The sequence below is a fragment of the Nyctibius grandis genome, chromosome Z (assembly GCF_013368605.1).
Source record: "Nyctibius grandis isolate bNycGra1 chromosome Z, bNycGra1.pri, whole genome shotgun sequence".
In the NCBI taxonomy this organism is placed as follows: Eukaryota; Metazoa; Chordata; class Aves; order Nyctibiiformes; family Nyctibiidae; genus Nyctibius; species Nyctibius grandis.
In genome coordinates, this window is record NC_090695.1 from 19643572 (window position 1) to 19660244 (window position 16673).

At 44.9% G+C, this 16673-nt stretch overlaps 1 protein-coding gene across 4 annotated transcripts in view; it reads right to left on the bottom strand.

Annotated features, from left to right (window-relative positions):
- Positions 1 to 16673, bottom strand: part of PDE4D (phosphodiesterase 4D) — a 564892-nt gene that overhangs the window by 120289 nt on the left and 427930 nt on the right. For all 4 annotated transcript variants that reach the window (XM_068422799.1, XM_068422800.1, XM_068422802.1 and 1 more), the window contains one exon: positions 15994 to 16185. In XM_068422799.1, coding sequence (XP_068278900.1) covers positions 15994 to 16185 — 192 coding nt within the window. The remainder of the gene's footprint in view (positions 1 to 15993; positions 16186 to 16673) is intronic.

Genomic DNA, 16673 nt, shown 5'->3' on the forward strand with positions numbered 1-16673 from the left:
ACCTGAACCTCCCCTGGCGAAGCTTGAGGCTGTGCCCTCTTGTCCTATCGCTAGTTGCCCGGGAGAAGAGGCCAACTCCCACTTCACTACAACCTCCCTTCAGGTAGTTGTAGTCTGCAACAAGGTCACCTCTGAGCCTCCTCTTCTCCAGGATAAACAACCCCAGCTCCCTCAGACGCTCCTCACAGGTCAGACCCTCCAGACCCTTCACCAGCTTGGTCGCCCTCCTCTGGACTCGCTCCAACACCTCAACATCTTTCTTGAAGTGCGGGGCCCAGAACTGAACACAGTACTCAAGATGCGGCCTCACCAGTGCTGAGTAGAGAGGGACGATCACTTCCCTAGACTGGCTGGCTACACTATTCCTAATAGAGGCCAGGATGCCATTGGCCTTCTTGGCCACCTGGGCACACTGCTGGCTCATGTTTAGCCGGCTGTCGATCAGCACCCCCAGGTCTCTTTCCACCGGGCCGCTTTCTAACCACTCTTCCCCCAGCCTGTAGAGCTGCATGGGGTTGTTGTGGCCGAAGTGTAATACCTGGCACTTGTTCTTGTTGAACCTCATGCTGTTGGTCTCGGCCCATCTATCTAACCTGTCCAAATCCCTCTGAAGGGCCTTCCTACCCTCCAGCCCATCGACACTCCCACCCAGCTTGGTGTCATCTGCAAATTTGCTGAGGGTGCACTCAATCCCTATGTCTAGATCATCTATAAAGATATTGAACAGCACCGGCCCCAGAACTGAGCCCTGGGGAACACCACTAGTGACCGGCCGCCAGCTGGACTTTGCCCCATTCACCACCACTCTCTGGGCTCGGCCATCCAGCCAGTTTTTAACCCATTTAAGAGTCCACCCATCCAAGCCCCGGGCAGCAAGTTTGTCCAGGAGGATGCTGTGGGAGACAGTGTCGAATGCCTTACTGAAGTCTAGATAGACTACATCCACAGCCCTGCCCTCATCTACTAAGCGGGTCACTTTGTCATAGAAGGAGACCAGGTTGGTCGAGCAGGACCTGCCTTTCATGAATCCATGTTGGCTGGCCCCGATGCCCCGATTGTCCTGCATGTGCTGTGTAATGGCACTCAGGATGATCTGTTCCATCACCTTGCCTGGCACCGAGGTCAGGCTGACAGGCCTATAGTTCCCTGGATCGTCCTTCCGACCCTTCTTGTAGATGGGCGTTACATTTGCTAATTTCCAGTCAGCTGGAACTTCTCCAGTTAACCAGGACTGCCGGTAGATAATCGAGAGTGGTTTGGCAAGTTCATCTACCAGTTCTTTCATTACTCTGGGGTGAATCCCATTCGGGCCCATAGCCTTGTGGGTGTCCAACTGGCACAGCAGGTCACTAACTGTCTCCTCCTGGATCCTGGGAGGTTCACACAGCCCCCCGTCCCTAACTTCAGGCTCTGGGGGCCGAGTCTCCTGAGGACAACCGGTCTTGACATTAAAGACCGAGGCAAAGAAGGCATTGAGCACTTCTGCCTTTTCCTCATCCCCTGACACTACACTACCCTCCTCATTCAGCAAGTGGTGGGGGCTCTCCTTGACCCTCCTTTTGCTGTTGATGTATTTGTAAAAGCTTTTTTTATTGTCTTTGACTGTAGCAGCCAAATCGAGCTCTAATTGAGCTTTGGCCCTTCTAATCTTCTCCCTACACAACCTGGCCACGTCCCTATAGACCTCCCAAGTTACCCGACCCTTCTTCCAGAGCAAGTAGGCTCTCTTTTTTTCCTTAAGTTCTAGTCTAAGTTCCCTGTTTAACCAGGCCAGTCTTTTTCCCCTACGGCTTGCCTTCCTACAGACTGGGACAGCCTGCTCCTGAATATTTAACAATTCGCTTTTGAAGCATGTCCAGCCTTCCTGGACTCCTTTGCCCTCCAGGACCAATTCCCAAGGGACTCGGTCCACCAGCCTCTTAAACAGGCTAAAGTCAGCCCGCCGGAAATCTAAGGCAGGAGTTCTGCTCTTGCCCCTCCTTACTTCCCCCACTATCGAAAACTCTAACATTTCATGGTCGCTACTCCCAAGACGGCCACCGACCCTCACATCTCCCACTAGTCCTTCTCTGTTCACAAACAACAGGTCAAGCAGGGCCCCTCCTCTAGTGGGCTCATTTACCACTTGCATGAGGAAGTTGTCCTCCACACATTCTAGGAACCTCCTAGATTGCTTCCTCTCTGCCATGTTGTATTTCCAGCAGACATCCGGCAAGTTGAAGTCACCCACGAGTACAAGGGCCGGCGACCGGGCGGCTTCTGACAGCCGCTTGTAAAACGCCTCATCCGCCTGCTCGTCCTGGTTGGGTGGTCTATAACAGACTCCCACTGTAATGTCCGCCCTGCCGACCTTCCCCCGATCTTCACCCATAAACATTCAACCTTGTCATCCTCACCATCTTCCTCAATTTCAACACAGTCCAAGCACTCCCTAACATATAGCGCTACCCCACCACCTCTCCTGCTTCGCCTGTCCCTCTTAAAGAGCTTATAGCCATCCATAGTTGCACTCCAGTCATGAGAGTCATACCACCACGTTTCTGTGATGGCAACCACATCATAACCTTCCTGCTGTACAGTGGCCTCTAGCTCTTCCTGTTTGTTGCCCATACTGCATGCATTGGTATAAACGCACTTCAGCTGGGCTAGCGGCCTTGCCCCCGACACAGGCCTGTCACCCCTAGGTTCATTTGTGGCTGCCCTGGTCTTATCCCCCTCCCCCATCGAACCTAGTTTAAAGACCTCTTGATCAGCCCTGCCAACTTCTGGGCCATAACCCTTTTCCCCTTCTGATTCAGCTGTTCCCCATCCGGCATAAGCAGGCCCGGTGTCATGAAAGCCGCCCCGTGGTCAACAAACCCAAAATCCCACCTCCAGCACCAGTCTCTTAGCCACATATTAATCTGTTGTACTTTCATAGTCTTTTCCCTATTTTCACCAAATACCAAAGGAATTGAAGAGTATATCACCTGCGCACCTACCCCCTTTACCAAACGCCCCAGGGCCCTGAAGTCCCTTTTGATTGCCCTGGGACTTCTCTCTTCAATCTCATCCCTACCCACCTGGAATACTAATAGTGGGTAGTAGTCAGAGGGCCTCACCAGTTGAGGAATCCTCCTGGCAACATCCCTTACCCGTGCCCCTGGGAGGCAGCAGACTTCCCTGTGAGTCGGGTCTGGCCTGCATATGGGGCCCTCGGTTCCCCTTAGCAGGGAGTCGCCTATAACAATTACTTTTCTTTTCTCCTTTTTGGAGCTGGTTGCAACCCTCTTACTCGGCTGCTTCTGTTTACGTAGCCCCGTAGAGGGTCTTTCACCTAGATTTGTATCTTCCTGACACTCAGGAAGACGCTCAGGCTCCTCATACCTACTCTGCAGGGGAACGTAGGGAGGGGAGGAAGGTCGGGATGGGATTTGCCTGCCACCCCGAGCAGGGACCTGCCTTCATTTTCCCCCATCCCCTAGGTCTCCTCCTGCTCCTTGTGGAGGAGGAAGAGGATCCTCCACTACCCAGGGAGCATTAGGCCCATCCGTTTTCCCCAGGACAGGCAGGGAACAGCACTGCCCGCCATCTTCTTCCTGGGATGCTCTTGCACTCCTTAACCTTTCCACCTCCTCCTTGAGCTGGGCCACCAAGGAGATCAGGTCGTCGACCTGTTCGCACCTCACACAGGTGAGGTCTCCGTTACCCTCGAGTGCCAGGGCCAGGCTCTGGCACTCCCTGCAGCCTGCCACCTGCACCTCTGCATGCTTCCGCGGCAGGTCCGTTTGGGTTGCCATGTCTTTTCTGGCAAGGGACTTAGGGCCCCGCCGAGTGGAAACCATACCTGCCTGCCCGCCTACCCTGCTCGCCGCCCTGCCTGCGAGAACTGCTGTGCAAACTGCCACGCCCCTGGGGCTGTGCTCTCCTCCGCCCTGGGACACACACAGTCACTGATGACTCACCCGGTCAGTCACTGCTGACTCCCCCTCTCCCCTCTGGCCAGGGACTAGTCCCTGCCCTCCCAGAGGCTCTTTATCACCCGATCAACAGGGGGTGGTGCTACGCCCCCTCCTCTCCTGATTCATTGCCGGGAACTTCTGGGTCCAGGCGGGTCTCGGGCTGCTGCTCCGGGCCCCCCCGAGCACGGAAACCACCCGCCCACCACGGCCCGATCTCTCCCCACACCAACCTCAGCCGCTGCCGCCGCCGCTGCCGCCGCCACTGCTGCCGCCGTTGCTGCCGTTGCCGTTGCCAACTGGCTGTTTGTTATGGTTTCACCGCGTTTAAATCTCCTGCGGTGCCTCCGGCTACGCCCCCTCCTCTCCTGATTCGTTGCCGGGAACTTCCGGCTCCAGGCGGGTCTCGGGCTGCTGCTCCGGGCCCCCCCGAGCACGGAAACCGCCTGCCAGCCACGGCCCGATCTCTCCCCCCACCAACCTCAGCCGCTACTGCTGCCGTTGCCGTTGCCAACTGGCTGTTTGTTATGGTTTCACCGCGTTTAAATCTCCTGCGGTGCCTCCGGCTACGCCCCCTCCTCTCCTGATTCGTTGCCGGGAACTTCCAGCTCCAGGCGGGTCTCGGGCTGCTGCTCCGGGCAGCTGCACGGAAACCGCACAGAAACCGCCCGCCCGCCACGGCCCGATCTCTCCCCACACCAACCTCAGCCGCTGCCGCTGCCGCCGCCGCTGCATTTGGGGGATGATCAGGCATCTAAAGCAGGGACTAGAGACCTCAACACTGGGGGCAGGTTGGGATTTAGGGTTGAGAGAGCAAGCAATTGAAATTGTTGATGGAGTCACGAACTACAGAGGAGGGGGATGTTTTTCCCAGAGCATTTCTTTATTTCTGGGAATGTGTACCTTAAAGGATTTTTACAAAGAACTACTTGAAACCACTTGTTCTATTACACAGCAGACAAAAACTAGATTCTGAATGAAGCAGACTCTTGTCAGCTACTGTCTGAGTGTTTCTGAACACGATATTTTTCTGTAACACTGTGCAGTTTTGTCCTTCTGATATTTCTTTCTAATACAGCAAAAGAGCTTGCCCTAATTAGTCAGAAGTGTTGCTGTAACATTGGGAATTCTGGAGAGTTCAATCTACTTAATTTCAATTGAGCTTAACCAGATGGAAGATGATGGGCTCAGAAAAGTCACAGTCCCTGAGAAGTCCATTATCCCAGCCAAAAGCAAGGCTGGTCATAGTAGTTCTCCTTGGACTATCTAACTAAGCAAGTTAGACTTAGGAAGACACACCAAAGGGAAAAACCATTTCTCTAGCATAAATCTCACTAGCAAATACTGCAGATACAAGTGTTTCCAAACGCCCTGATTAACTTCAGATGGAGCACAAATCAAATTACTCCACTATGGCACGTTGATGAAGAAAACAATACTTGGTCGCCTTACGATCAGAGATCCAAAAGACAACTCAATACAAGTGTGGATTATTACACATGGCTAATACACACCAAGATACGCCATGTACTAACATAGCTGGAGCTTTCCAGTTATAATGGATATTTTGTACAAGAAAGTACTTTAATTTTTCACGCCACCTTTTTAGCATCTCAGTTCCTAAGATACACTTATTAGGTTTGAAAGAAGCCTTTGAATACCTGGAGTCTGCTCTGCTGAAGTCGTCAATGTTAGGTTACCCAAATTACAATCTTACTTCCAATTGAACTGCATTAACACCCAGGGTGAGAAGCTCTCTCAAGACTTGGAAAGACAGAATGATCATATCCATTACAGACTAAAGGACTGGAAAGGAACAGTGAACACCAAGGTGTTTTTAAATCAGTATTTTTAGATTTAATCCAGGCAGTATCAGGAAGTATTATCTGGTTACCTGTGTACCTTACTGTGCAGCACCAGCATCATATCACCGTGCCTGTGCTTTTGAGATGACTAGAAATAAGAGACTTTGCTGGGCAGTAAGGGCAGCTAACTACCTCTCAGTGATAGTGATCTGAACCAAGACCCGTCAAATCCAGAAGCTTAATTCAGGATTGCTGGATGGGTGGTAATCAAAATCAGATAACTAACTCAAAGAGCGGGAAGTGTTACTGTTTTTCTCCATTCCATATAATATGCTATGGGAACACTACCAGGCTTCTTCCATCTCCCATGAAAGTATCATAGCACCTTTGGAAGAGTTCAAGGAAGATCAAGGCCTCTTGTGTCAGACCCAACTACTCTTTGCTTAGGAAGCTTAAACATTTTGCAAAGAGACTGCTCTCACACATGACTGGGGTAATCTGCCTGAGGAAATCATGTAGATACTGATGTAGTGGGCCATCACAGAAGGATGCCAGCATGATGTGCAAGAGATGAAAACACAGGACAACTCAAGAAATCACCTGTATCATATTGCCCCAAAAAGCCACCAAGCTTCAGTGCATTAATCTTACCATAATACAGCAGACCATTTAGATGACAGAAGAATGGTGGACAAGTCTGAGCAACTGGCCTGCATTAAGTCTGATAGAGAATTATTCAGTCCTAGAGAACAGAGCATGGACTTGCCAGAGTGTTTCACTGGTGCAGGTGGTTTTCCTTCTAAAATCAGAAGCCAGTCTGCTTGATGGTCACTGAGGTGATGGCAAGGGAAAAGAAGCTACTGAAGTGTGGGCGTTTGGTTTGTGCATTGAAGGAGGGGCTGGATGTAGGAATTTGAACCAGAAAAGAGCTGAACTCAATCAGAAGAGTCCAGGTCAATTCAGCAGTGACATTATTGGACTGTTCATACAACAGAAATCATCATTTAGCTCTAAGCAAGGCTGTAAAACAAACAAGCATCAGTGACTAAAGGATAGGTTTGTTTTCTGCTCAGGTTAGAGTAAATTAATGAGTGGGTGTGCACATATGACTGGAAGCAATCAAGTTAGTGCAGCTTAATGAGTTACTAGTAATCAGTTTTGATTGCATTAGCTGACACACATAAGCTCTTAGCTTGTTGCAAATAAAAATAAAATGTATTACCTTGAACTGCTTATAACCATGTTCTGGTTTGGCCTAAACCAGGCCAATTTTCCTTTCAGTGATTTTTACTTTCAGCTAAGTCTCTTCTAAGTAACTGCACTTTCTGAAACTAACTGCATGTTTTGCAGACAGTGTCTGCTTCCAGGACTTATAACACTCCAAGTTTGTAGTTATCGCTGAGGCACCGGTAGGGATGTTATGCAGAAAGGCTCTTGCTGTACTTATTCTTAGAAAAACCAAGGTCACTGCTAAATTCCTCACTGCTTACGAGTGAAGAGCCTAAGGGGGGTTGCACCTGCAGGGAGGAGCGGACAGGACAGGTGACCCAAAATTGACCAATGAGGTATTCCATCCCATACACGTCATTCTCGGTATAAAGTGGGGGGATCGCGAGGGTCTCATTCCCTTTCTGCTATGGCCGGTGTCCGAAGAGGACTCTGTGTTCCTGCTGCCCCCGACCCCGATCCGTGCATCCCCGAATCCAGCTCTTGACCATCGCTGGGCCCAGCCTGGGCCTTCCCGGAGCCTGCCCTGCAGTGCCGGTGGTGACGTGGCCGGCATCGGGGGAGCTCGATTTTGGTTTTGTATATATTTGTATATATTTGATTATTCCAATATTATTATTATACTCTTTTTCATTATTATAGTTTATTAAAACTGTTTTAACTTTACAACCCTGAAGTCTCTCTTCCTTTTCCCTTTCCCTTTCCCTTTGGGGGGTGAGTGGGGGGTGGGTTAACAGAGAGCATCTGCCACAGGTTTAATAGCCAGCCCAGCTTTAAACCGTGACAGGTATTTGGTTGCTTGCGTGTCCCTGTCCCATATGCTTGAGAACTCATACAATTGTATTACTTCTGAAGAATAAGAATATGTGACTTTCCATGTGAATCTCCTACTGATGCAGGCTGAAAGATTTCCTATCTAAAAGCAATGACAGCAGAGCTGCTGAGAACATCACTTCCTCAAGGTAACTTCCTAGCCTCAGCGAGCTTGCTCTCAGCCCGCCACAGGAAGATTGTCTCAGCCTCAAGTTTGTTCCGTAACCAAATTCAAAGGCTCCTAAATGTATGCATGTAAGAAGAAACAAGAAGACTTCAAGAAAAACAAGGCAAAACCATCAGAATTTCAGTTTGTCCGTTTTCAGGGAACGAACTCTACAGCTAACACAGCATTAGTGCCATTGCAAGCATACAGAGCGTTCTTTATGCCCTGAAGGGTGAAACAAGAACTAATGTCCTTCTGGGTTGTGAAATCAATTCAGCTTGCACATGCAGGTGATCACTGAGCTGGAACAACAGTCTAAGAGGCATCCCCAAAAACATTTGAGCCCCTCTTTACAAAGTTCCCTTTCTCCACACTGCTCCCATCATTCAGTATTGCGCGCACACGTGCGCACACACAAAACACACCCATCCTCCCTTCCCTCCGCTGCAGATCTGCGTAGCAAGCTGAAATCCCAGCTAAGAATCAGTTTCGGTACCATGTTTTTAATAACATGCCACCTTTGACTGAAGAGGTTTAGGAATTCAAGCTGCTTTGTTTAGCACAGGAGCAGTAACTTGCCATTTTGTTTCAAACATCCATTATCTCCAAAAGAAAGGAAAAAAAACGCTTGACAGGTTAAAAGCGTTTGAAGGGGAAGTGATGTGTTAAACAACTGAGAGTTGTATTTGGAAAATAATTGGGTTTTAGCGTTCAGACATAAAACCAGAAATGAATCTGTATTGTCTGAACGTAAGATAAAGTCAATTTGCATTTCATATTCTACAACCATATAAAGGCATATTAGAACACCTTAGAATCTCCTGAATTAAAAAGCAGATCAAAAGAAGCCTTCTTAATGCGAAAATATTCCTTTTTTGTTTACAACATAACTGATTTCTTGGTCAACAAATGAAGTTAGCGCAAACTTATTATTTCAGTTTAAGCAAACTGGATATTACTGAGTTCTTTGTTTTGCATTCCATTTGTAAAATGTCCCAAGCAACTGAAAGAACACAGTGGTCTTTTTTCAAAATGTTTTGTTTATAACTCAAAAATGATTGTAAGTGACTTACTAATCACTCAGCTTCATTTAAGCTGCAACCTGGAGATTTCTTCAATTTAAAAAATCTTAAGAACAAAAAAGCAAAACCCAATGAAGCAAAATATTGGCCTATTTTTCCTAAAGGCATGCAAGTACATTTCTTTCCATGGATAAATAAATGTCTCAAGCAATTTAATGTATTTTTTCATTAAAAATTGTTTCTAAGCTTAAATACACATAGAAGATGCATCTTACAAGATTTTTTTAAAGCCAGACTTAAGTTTAACTGGCTCTTTTCAGCCAATAATATCTGTGATATAATAATATCACAGATTCTGAGAAAAAAATCCAGTAAATCATAGGGAATTTCAAGAGCAGTTTATCTGGAAAGAAAGACAATTATTTCTAATTTGTTAAACCAAGGTGCAATTACTCTGCTCACACACATACACACACAGAATCACAGAATGGTTATGGGTTGGAAGGGACCTCTGGAGATCATCTAGTCCAACCTCCTGACAAAGCAGGTTCACCTAGAGCACATTGCACAGGGTCGCGTCCAGGCGGCTTTTGAATATCTCCAGAGAAGGAGACTCTACAACCTCCCTGGGCAGCCTGTTCCAGTGCTCTGTCACCCTCAAAGTAAAAAAGTTCCTTCTCATATTCAGATGGAACTTCCCATGTTTCAGCTTGAGCCCATTGCCCCTTGTCCTGTCACTGGGCACCACTGAGAAGAGTCTGGCCTCATCCTCTTGACACCCACTCCTAAGGTATTTGTAAGCATTGATAAGATCCCCTCTCAGTCTTCTCTTCTCCAAGCTGAACAGACCCAGCTCTCTCATTCTCTCCTCATAAGAGAGATGCTCCAGTCCTCTGATCATCTTTGTAGCCCTCCGCTGGACTCTCTCCAGTAGTTCCTTATCTATCTTGAACTGCGGGGCTCAGAACTGGACACAGTACTCCAGATGTGGCCTCACCAGGGCCGTGTAGCGGGGCAGGATAACCTCCCTTGGCCTGTTGGCCACACTCTTCCTAATGCACCCCAGGATACCATTGGCCTTCCTGGCCACAAGGGCACATTGCTGACTCATGGTGAACTTGTTGTCCACCAGAACACCCAGGTCCTTCTCTGCAGATCAGCCCCCAACCTGTACTGGTGCATGGGGTTATTCCTCCCAAGGTGCAGGACTCTACACTTGCCTTTGTTGAACTTCATTAGGTTCCTCTCCGCCCAGCTCTCCAGCCTGTCCAGGTCTCGCTGAATGGCAGCACAGCATTCTGGTGTATCGGCCACCCCTCCCAGTTTTGTGTCATCAGCAAATTTGCTGAGTGTACACTCTGTTCCTTCGTCCAGGTCATTGATGAATAAGTTGAACAGGACCAGACCCAGTACTGACCCCTGGAAAACACCATTAGCCACAGGCCTCCAACTAGACTGAGCACCGCTGATCACAACCCTCTGTGCTCAGTAACTGCATGTCTTTGCTGCTTTCCTAGAGTCTTGGCCAGAACCTAGGAAAAAGGTTTTTTCCCTCTGTAACTTCAGATACATACTCACAGCATTTTGTTAATAAATCGAGGCCTTCCTGGCTCAGAAGCAAAAGAATAAGCTGTATCACTAGTAATTTCACTTCCTGTTCTGGATGAGAAAATATATCCTCATTTCATGATTTTATTGGCATACTAAAGGCTCAGGTGAACCTTATTAACTGTCCAGGTTTGCCATCTTTGTCTGCCATTATTTTAAAGTACATTCCCTTTATGAATCTGATCTAGATTGAATATAATGTAATTTTTTTAAAAGCTGAGCAGACTGTGCAGAACTGGGAAACCTGTGTTAGAGTTTACCTCAAAGATTCTCTTCTCTGGCGGTTGTTCCACATGCCAGTTAACCGGACATTTCAGCCCATTAGCAGCTTCAGGTCAAGACCAGGTCTGACAGTCACTGACAAACAAGGGAACTCCCTACCTTGGAATACTTCTTTATTTATGGTAATTTTTGCAGCCAGAATAATTCTGTTATTCTTTATTCCTTGCAAAATTACAGATTATTTTGTCTTTGTTTTGGAAAAAAATACCCACACAAATTAAAAATCCCACAACTAGTTCTCCAGGTATTGGAGAAGGGGATAATTCATCTTGAGAAAACAACCCAAATCTCTCTGTGTCAGTATCCATGTTTATCAGACTACAGAGGCTCCTTTTATTCCAAAGTAGTCCACATTTGAGTTTTATTATTCAAAGAGAGGTTTTGGTGGTGGGTTGTTTTTTTTTTTTGGTAAACATGGAGCCAAGGTTTACAGATACGTTCAAATACAGTCTGTAAACCAGCATGTCCTCTAGGAGAAATCAGGATAATACTTAGTTACAGGGAAAAAATCCTGGAGTAAATTGCATCCCCTTGACATTTGTTTTACCAGGGACAGCAGCAGAGGGATGCTACTATCTACAGAAGGTATTGGCAGAATAGCAGTAGGCTGGCCAGTTTGGGGAATGGGTGGACTCGTGGCCATTTGGCCATTTAGCAGATCACCAGGTCAATAACCCTGCAGTTCCCTACAGTCAGTATTCCCTGGCTGAGTTCTGGTGCTTAAAAGATGGCATCAAGTTTTAATAGAAATTAGCACATTTTGTGTAATTATACTAATTAGAGCTTACATTGATATTTCGCCTGATCAAGGAAACAGTGCTAAGCCTCTCTAAAGATGCCTATAAAACTCCCCACACCAGCTACTTTTTCACTGAGTGAGGTTCAGTTGGCCAAGTCCTGGAAAGACCAGGATGTTGCTGCCAAGCTGTGTTCTGTGACCTTGTGGAAATGGGAAAAGGGTAGACTTAAGCAGTGCTCATTGTCACATACCTTTTCCCCTAGATACATTCAGAAGACGTAGTGGAGCTCAGACAGACTTCTGTACTGAGAGTGTCTTGGTCCTCTGGTCTGGTCTGCTACACTCTGGTCTGCTTCTTCAGGGTCACAGGAGGACTACACATGCTTTTCTCCCTTTAGAGTGGCAGTTAAAAGATGGGCTCTGCCCTAGGTAGGGGACTGCTTATTGGCTTCTTTCTAGTGTTCATGAGAGTGCTAATGACTTCACTGAATAATCCATTTTTTAACCTGGCTAGAGACCTATTTTTTGCTAAAACTGTGATTCTCTACAAATTCGATCTCATGCTCCATTAATCAGAGCAGTGATCCCTTAGCAAGAAAGACGTAAAAAGTGTTACCACTGCCACCTCTGTCTGCATTTGCAAGGTCTGAGCACCAACAGCAGTTCAAACAGGTGAGTATTAAGTAATCAGGCCACCTCTGCAAGACATCCACATTCAGAGCTCCCTGCTTCACTGATGCCTTCAAAAGTAAACCTGACAGTTCTTCCAGTACAACACTGATGACTTCCCTCATCTTTCAGCTGGCTTCTGTTTCCTTATTTCTCAGTGTTGCAACTGTGCTGTTGGGGATTTTTTTTTTTTCAATTTTCCATTCTTTATTCTCCTCCTCTTTAAAATTGTTTTTGTGTTTGTCATCACGGATCCTGCCCTGTAATTCCTCATGTTGGCTCTCTGATCCTCACTGGCTTGCTCATTCACTTCTCTCGCACATCCTCATCTCTCTGCTGGAAACCCACAGCCAGGCTTCACAATGCATCTGTGCTCTCCTGCCTGGACATTGCATCTGCCTGTCTAAACCACCTGCCTCTCCAGTTCACAACTTAGAATGGCTTTTTCTCATCTCCTCATGTCATCTCCATGTTCTGCTTTTTTTTCCTCTCTAGGACCATGCTATTTCTTCCAAGAGATAACTGAAAAAACATGTTACTGACTCCCACTCCTTTTTATTTGTTTTTCCTTTCTTACCATACATCTGCTTTTTCTGCCTCTATCAGTGCCATACTGCACCCATGTTTGTCCCACTAATCTTCTCTCATCTAAGCATCCTTGCACTCATCCTGTCTTTTCTTCTTCTCCTTACCTCACCTGTCTCCTCACTTTAGAACATACTTTTGTCTCTAATTTTAGAAAAACTTTCCACCTCCCCCTTCTTTGCCCTTGTTTCTGTTACTTTCCATCTCAACTCACTGAATGAAATTCCCTTTGGCTGCTCTGTGAGATTTACTACTTGGGCATAAGGACTCACATTGTATCTTCTCCTGGGGATAGTATCTGACTGTATTAGTCTCTTGGTTATCATCTTATGCTTCGACTTTAAGTGGTTTGTGGCAGACCTTTTTCATCTTTTCATCTGGGGTTTGCAAAGAATTGAGCATGACTCTGTTCCCTTCCTCGGCTGGAGCTCAGAGCTGCTGCAGCAGCGCAAATAACAAATAATGACAGAGTGATGAATTCAGTACCGTAGCACTGCCATCCACTGCCTGTCTTTGGTCACGACACTCCATATTTGACTAAAATCTTGAAGTTTTGTTTTTGTTTCATCTGCTGCTACTAAAGTGGCATGCATCATTGTAAGCACACTACTTGAGAGTAATGAAAATGCCAGAAATCTTTATGTTATATTTCTTCCCAATAAAAGATGGATGCCTTTTGCTTTCTATTTTGCTTCACAAAGTGAAATACTGAGGTTAGTAACACAAGTACTGAAGAGTCAGGGGATTCTAGGTTAAACTGTTATGTACAACTAATTCATCGGCATTACCTGAATGACGTGTATGTTTTGTAATATATTTTGTTTATGCTTAAGAAACACGCAATACTTAAAATTAAGCATGTAGATAGATGCAAAGGAGTAATCTAAAATTCGTGTGGTACTTCCCCTAACAGCTCTTCCAGCCTCCACGTCATTTACGAATGTCCTGAATCAGAGAGGTTTCTCTATTTCAATAATCTTCATTGGGTTTCCTTTCCATGAGCACATCCAGTTTCTCCATGAACCCATACATAAAGAGCTTTGTGGTATTTTGTCTGTATTTTTTTTCCTCACTATTTCATCTTTTTAAACTTTCCCCTCTTTCATTCTTTGGTTTTCTTTTACTTAATTTCTGTGAAACAATCAAGCTTATTATAATTAGGCTTACTGATATATTATTAATATTCCATGGTTAAAACAACTCACCTTTTATATTTCCTAACATACTCCCATCCTAAACAGTGGCAGGAATATTTACCTTCTTAGTACAACAGCTCCGCTGTGACAGGAGACTGTGAAAATCTATCCAGATGTGAGGTCCAATAAATTTTATATGCAGATGTGTTTTAAGAAAATGTTGAAAGGAAGAATAGATACAAATATCGAAAGGGAAAAGTGTGCTCGGTGTTTCAGTAATTCAATTGTTTATCCAATTTACTGCCATGTGCTGAAATATTACCTAGAATTCTAGGAAATACAGAAGTGGATTATGAGTTCAAGGATGGAGCACTAATTGGATTCTTAATTGAAATGACTCATCTAAGCAACACAGTGACCTGGATTGCCCCCCTGAACATAAAAGTCGTTCCAAATGGTATCGTGGCACAGGTGCCACACTAAAAGCTTGACTCTTGTCCATCTAAAAGAAAGGTTATCTGTCAGAGGAAGATTTGCTGGAAGGGGGGTCGCTATTTGCAAGTGAAATGCCTTTTTACTTAGGACAAGGCAAGATGGAATAGTCTTTTTCTCACGCATTTTGTCTCAACCAAAATTGGTCCCCCAGGGAGGTGGTGGAGTCACCATCTCTGGATGTGTTTAAGAAAACACTGGACATGGCACTTAGTGCCATGGTCTAGTTGACATGGTGGTATCAGGGCAATGGTTGGACTCAGTGATCCCAGAGGTCTCTTCTAACCTGATTGATTCTGTGATTCTGTGTGATTCTGTGGTCACACTGAGCACAAAGCTTACTAAGTACTTTAATCTACAGGGCTTAACTGAGGTATGGACCTTACACAAACCCTTTGTAAAGGCATGAGTTTTTCTCATCTTGACACTTGCACAGGAAGAGAGCTATAATTAGATGGACTAGTCAACATTTCTAATAATGAAAAGTAAGCTGAAAACAGGAGTGTTCAATTACAATGACTGCAAGTTAAATATCAGGTGAAATTTCACTCGTTATTAAGAAAACCTTTTTCCTTTGTTGTGCGTCCTGACTGCTATTTTTTTAAAAAGGATATTGATTGGGTTTTGCCTCATTAAAAAACAGCATTTATATAAATGTTGGATTTTTAATGCTTTGGATTTCATCGTTCACTAGGGGATATTTACAAGCCTGGTCCTTTATTTTAGTGATTTATAATTGAACCATAAACACGTACTTGGCAGTGAAATTTGGAGCAGATAAGGCAAACAAACAGAAAAAAAATAGTTATTCTTAATTTCTACTACTTAACTGACTAGAAGCTAGAATATTTAACATGTTTTTAGTGTCTTACAAATAAACAGAGATTTGCATCTGACTTCCACTTCCCATGCAACCCTGAGGTCTACACATACTTGAAAAGTATGATCCACTAGCAGAAAATACACACATCACAGAAGAATAGTGAGAGAGGATAGAGTAACTTTCCAAAGGCCTTTTGTTAAAATTTTGCCATTTAGCTAAAAGGAGATTTGAAATAATTTTTGCCTATCTTGAATTTATTAATTTCTGCCAGCTGGTAAATCTTTTCTCTAAAAACTTTAAAATATCTGGTGCAAATAAATGGAATCTTTTTCTTAAGAACATTAAGACGCAGAAAGTGAGTTTGTATCACTTCTCTTGAAAAGAATTTAACAGCCAGGAAATCAAAGTTCTTATTAGTGTTTTGATACATCAATTTTGACTGTCTTCATTATTCTGTCAAAGCTGATAAAGTGCATAAACACGTCAAGTACACCCTCATGATATCCTTACTTTCAGAAAACTGCAGAAACAAATACAAGCTTCATTAAAGAAATAAACAAACAATTAGCCTCGACTTCAGTAGCGTAAGTGATTACTGTCTTTGATTTTTAAATGAAATTTCTTGTGGCTGAAAAATCTTAAGACAAAGGACAAAACATAGGCTAAAAGTATGTTATAAAGTACTTACATATCACTGGCAATGGAGGAGTTCCTGGACATGGACTTTGGAGAAAGGTCATAGTCACTGTCTGACCGATAAAGGAAAGACTCCCTACGTTGACTGTGAACAAAATTTGCCTGAAGAATTAGCCCTGATCCAGGGCTCGTCATGGGATCCAAGGGACTTCGTCCCGATGACGTACCATTGTCTACATCGAAACTGCAAAAAGAAAGGAGAAAAAGATTAATGCCATTGACACAGGAATTTTGAAAGTAATAAACACTCTTCTGACAAGTTTATCACTAGGTAATTTCTTCTTGATAATAATGGGGAAATAAAGATCTAGTCAAGTCCACTGCTAAGCCAAAACCAAGGCACACAAGAAATATACTTCAAAATTGCTGACAACCAAAAAGAACAAGTCTGAATGAAAGGAAATTCGATAGAGAAGGAAAACACTATTAGGAATACAGGAAATCTTATGCTCCTCTGTATATAAAGTATCCATGAGCTCTATACCTGAGGAAACATGATGTTTCATTGTTTTTTACCTCAAGCACCATCTCTCCTGAGCAAGACCCTCATTATCCCACTGTTGAGGCACTTGAGGGCTTTTTTGTTATCAACTACTCAACCTTAATATTTCATTACTACCCAAGTATTTCAAAATGTATTTTGTCTTATCCAAATAAACAAAGCGCTGGGTT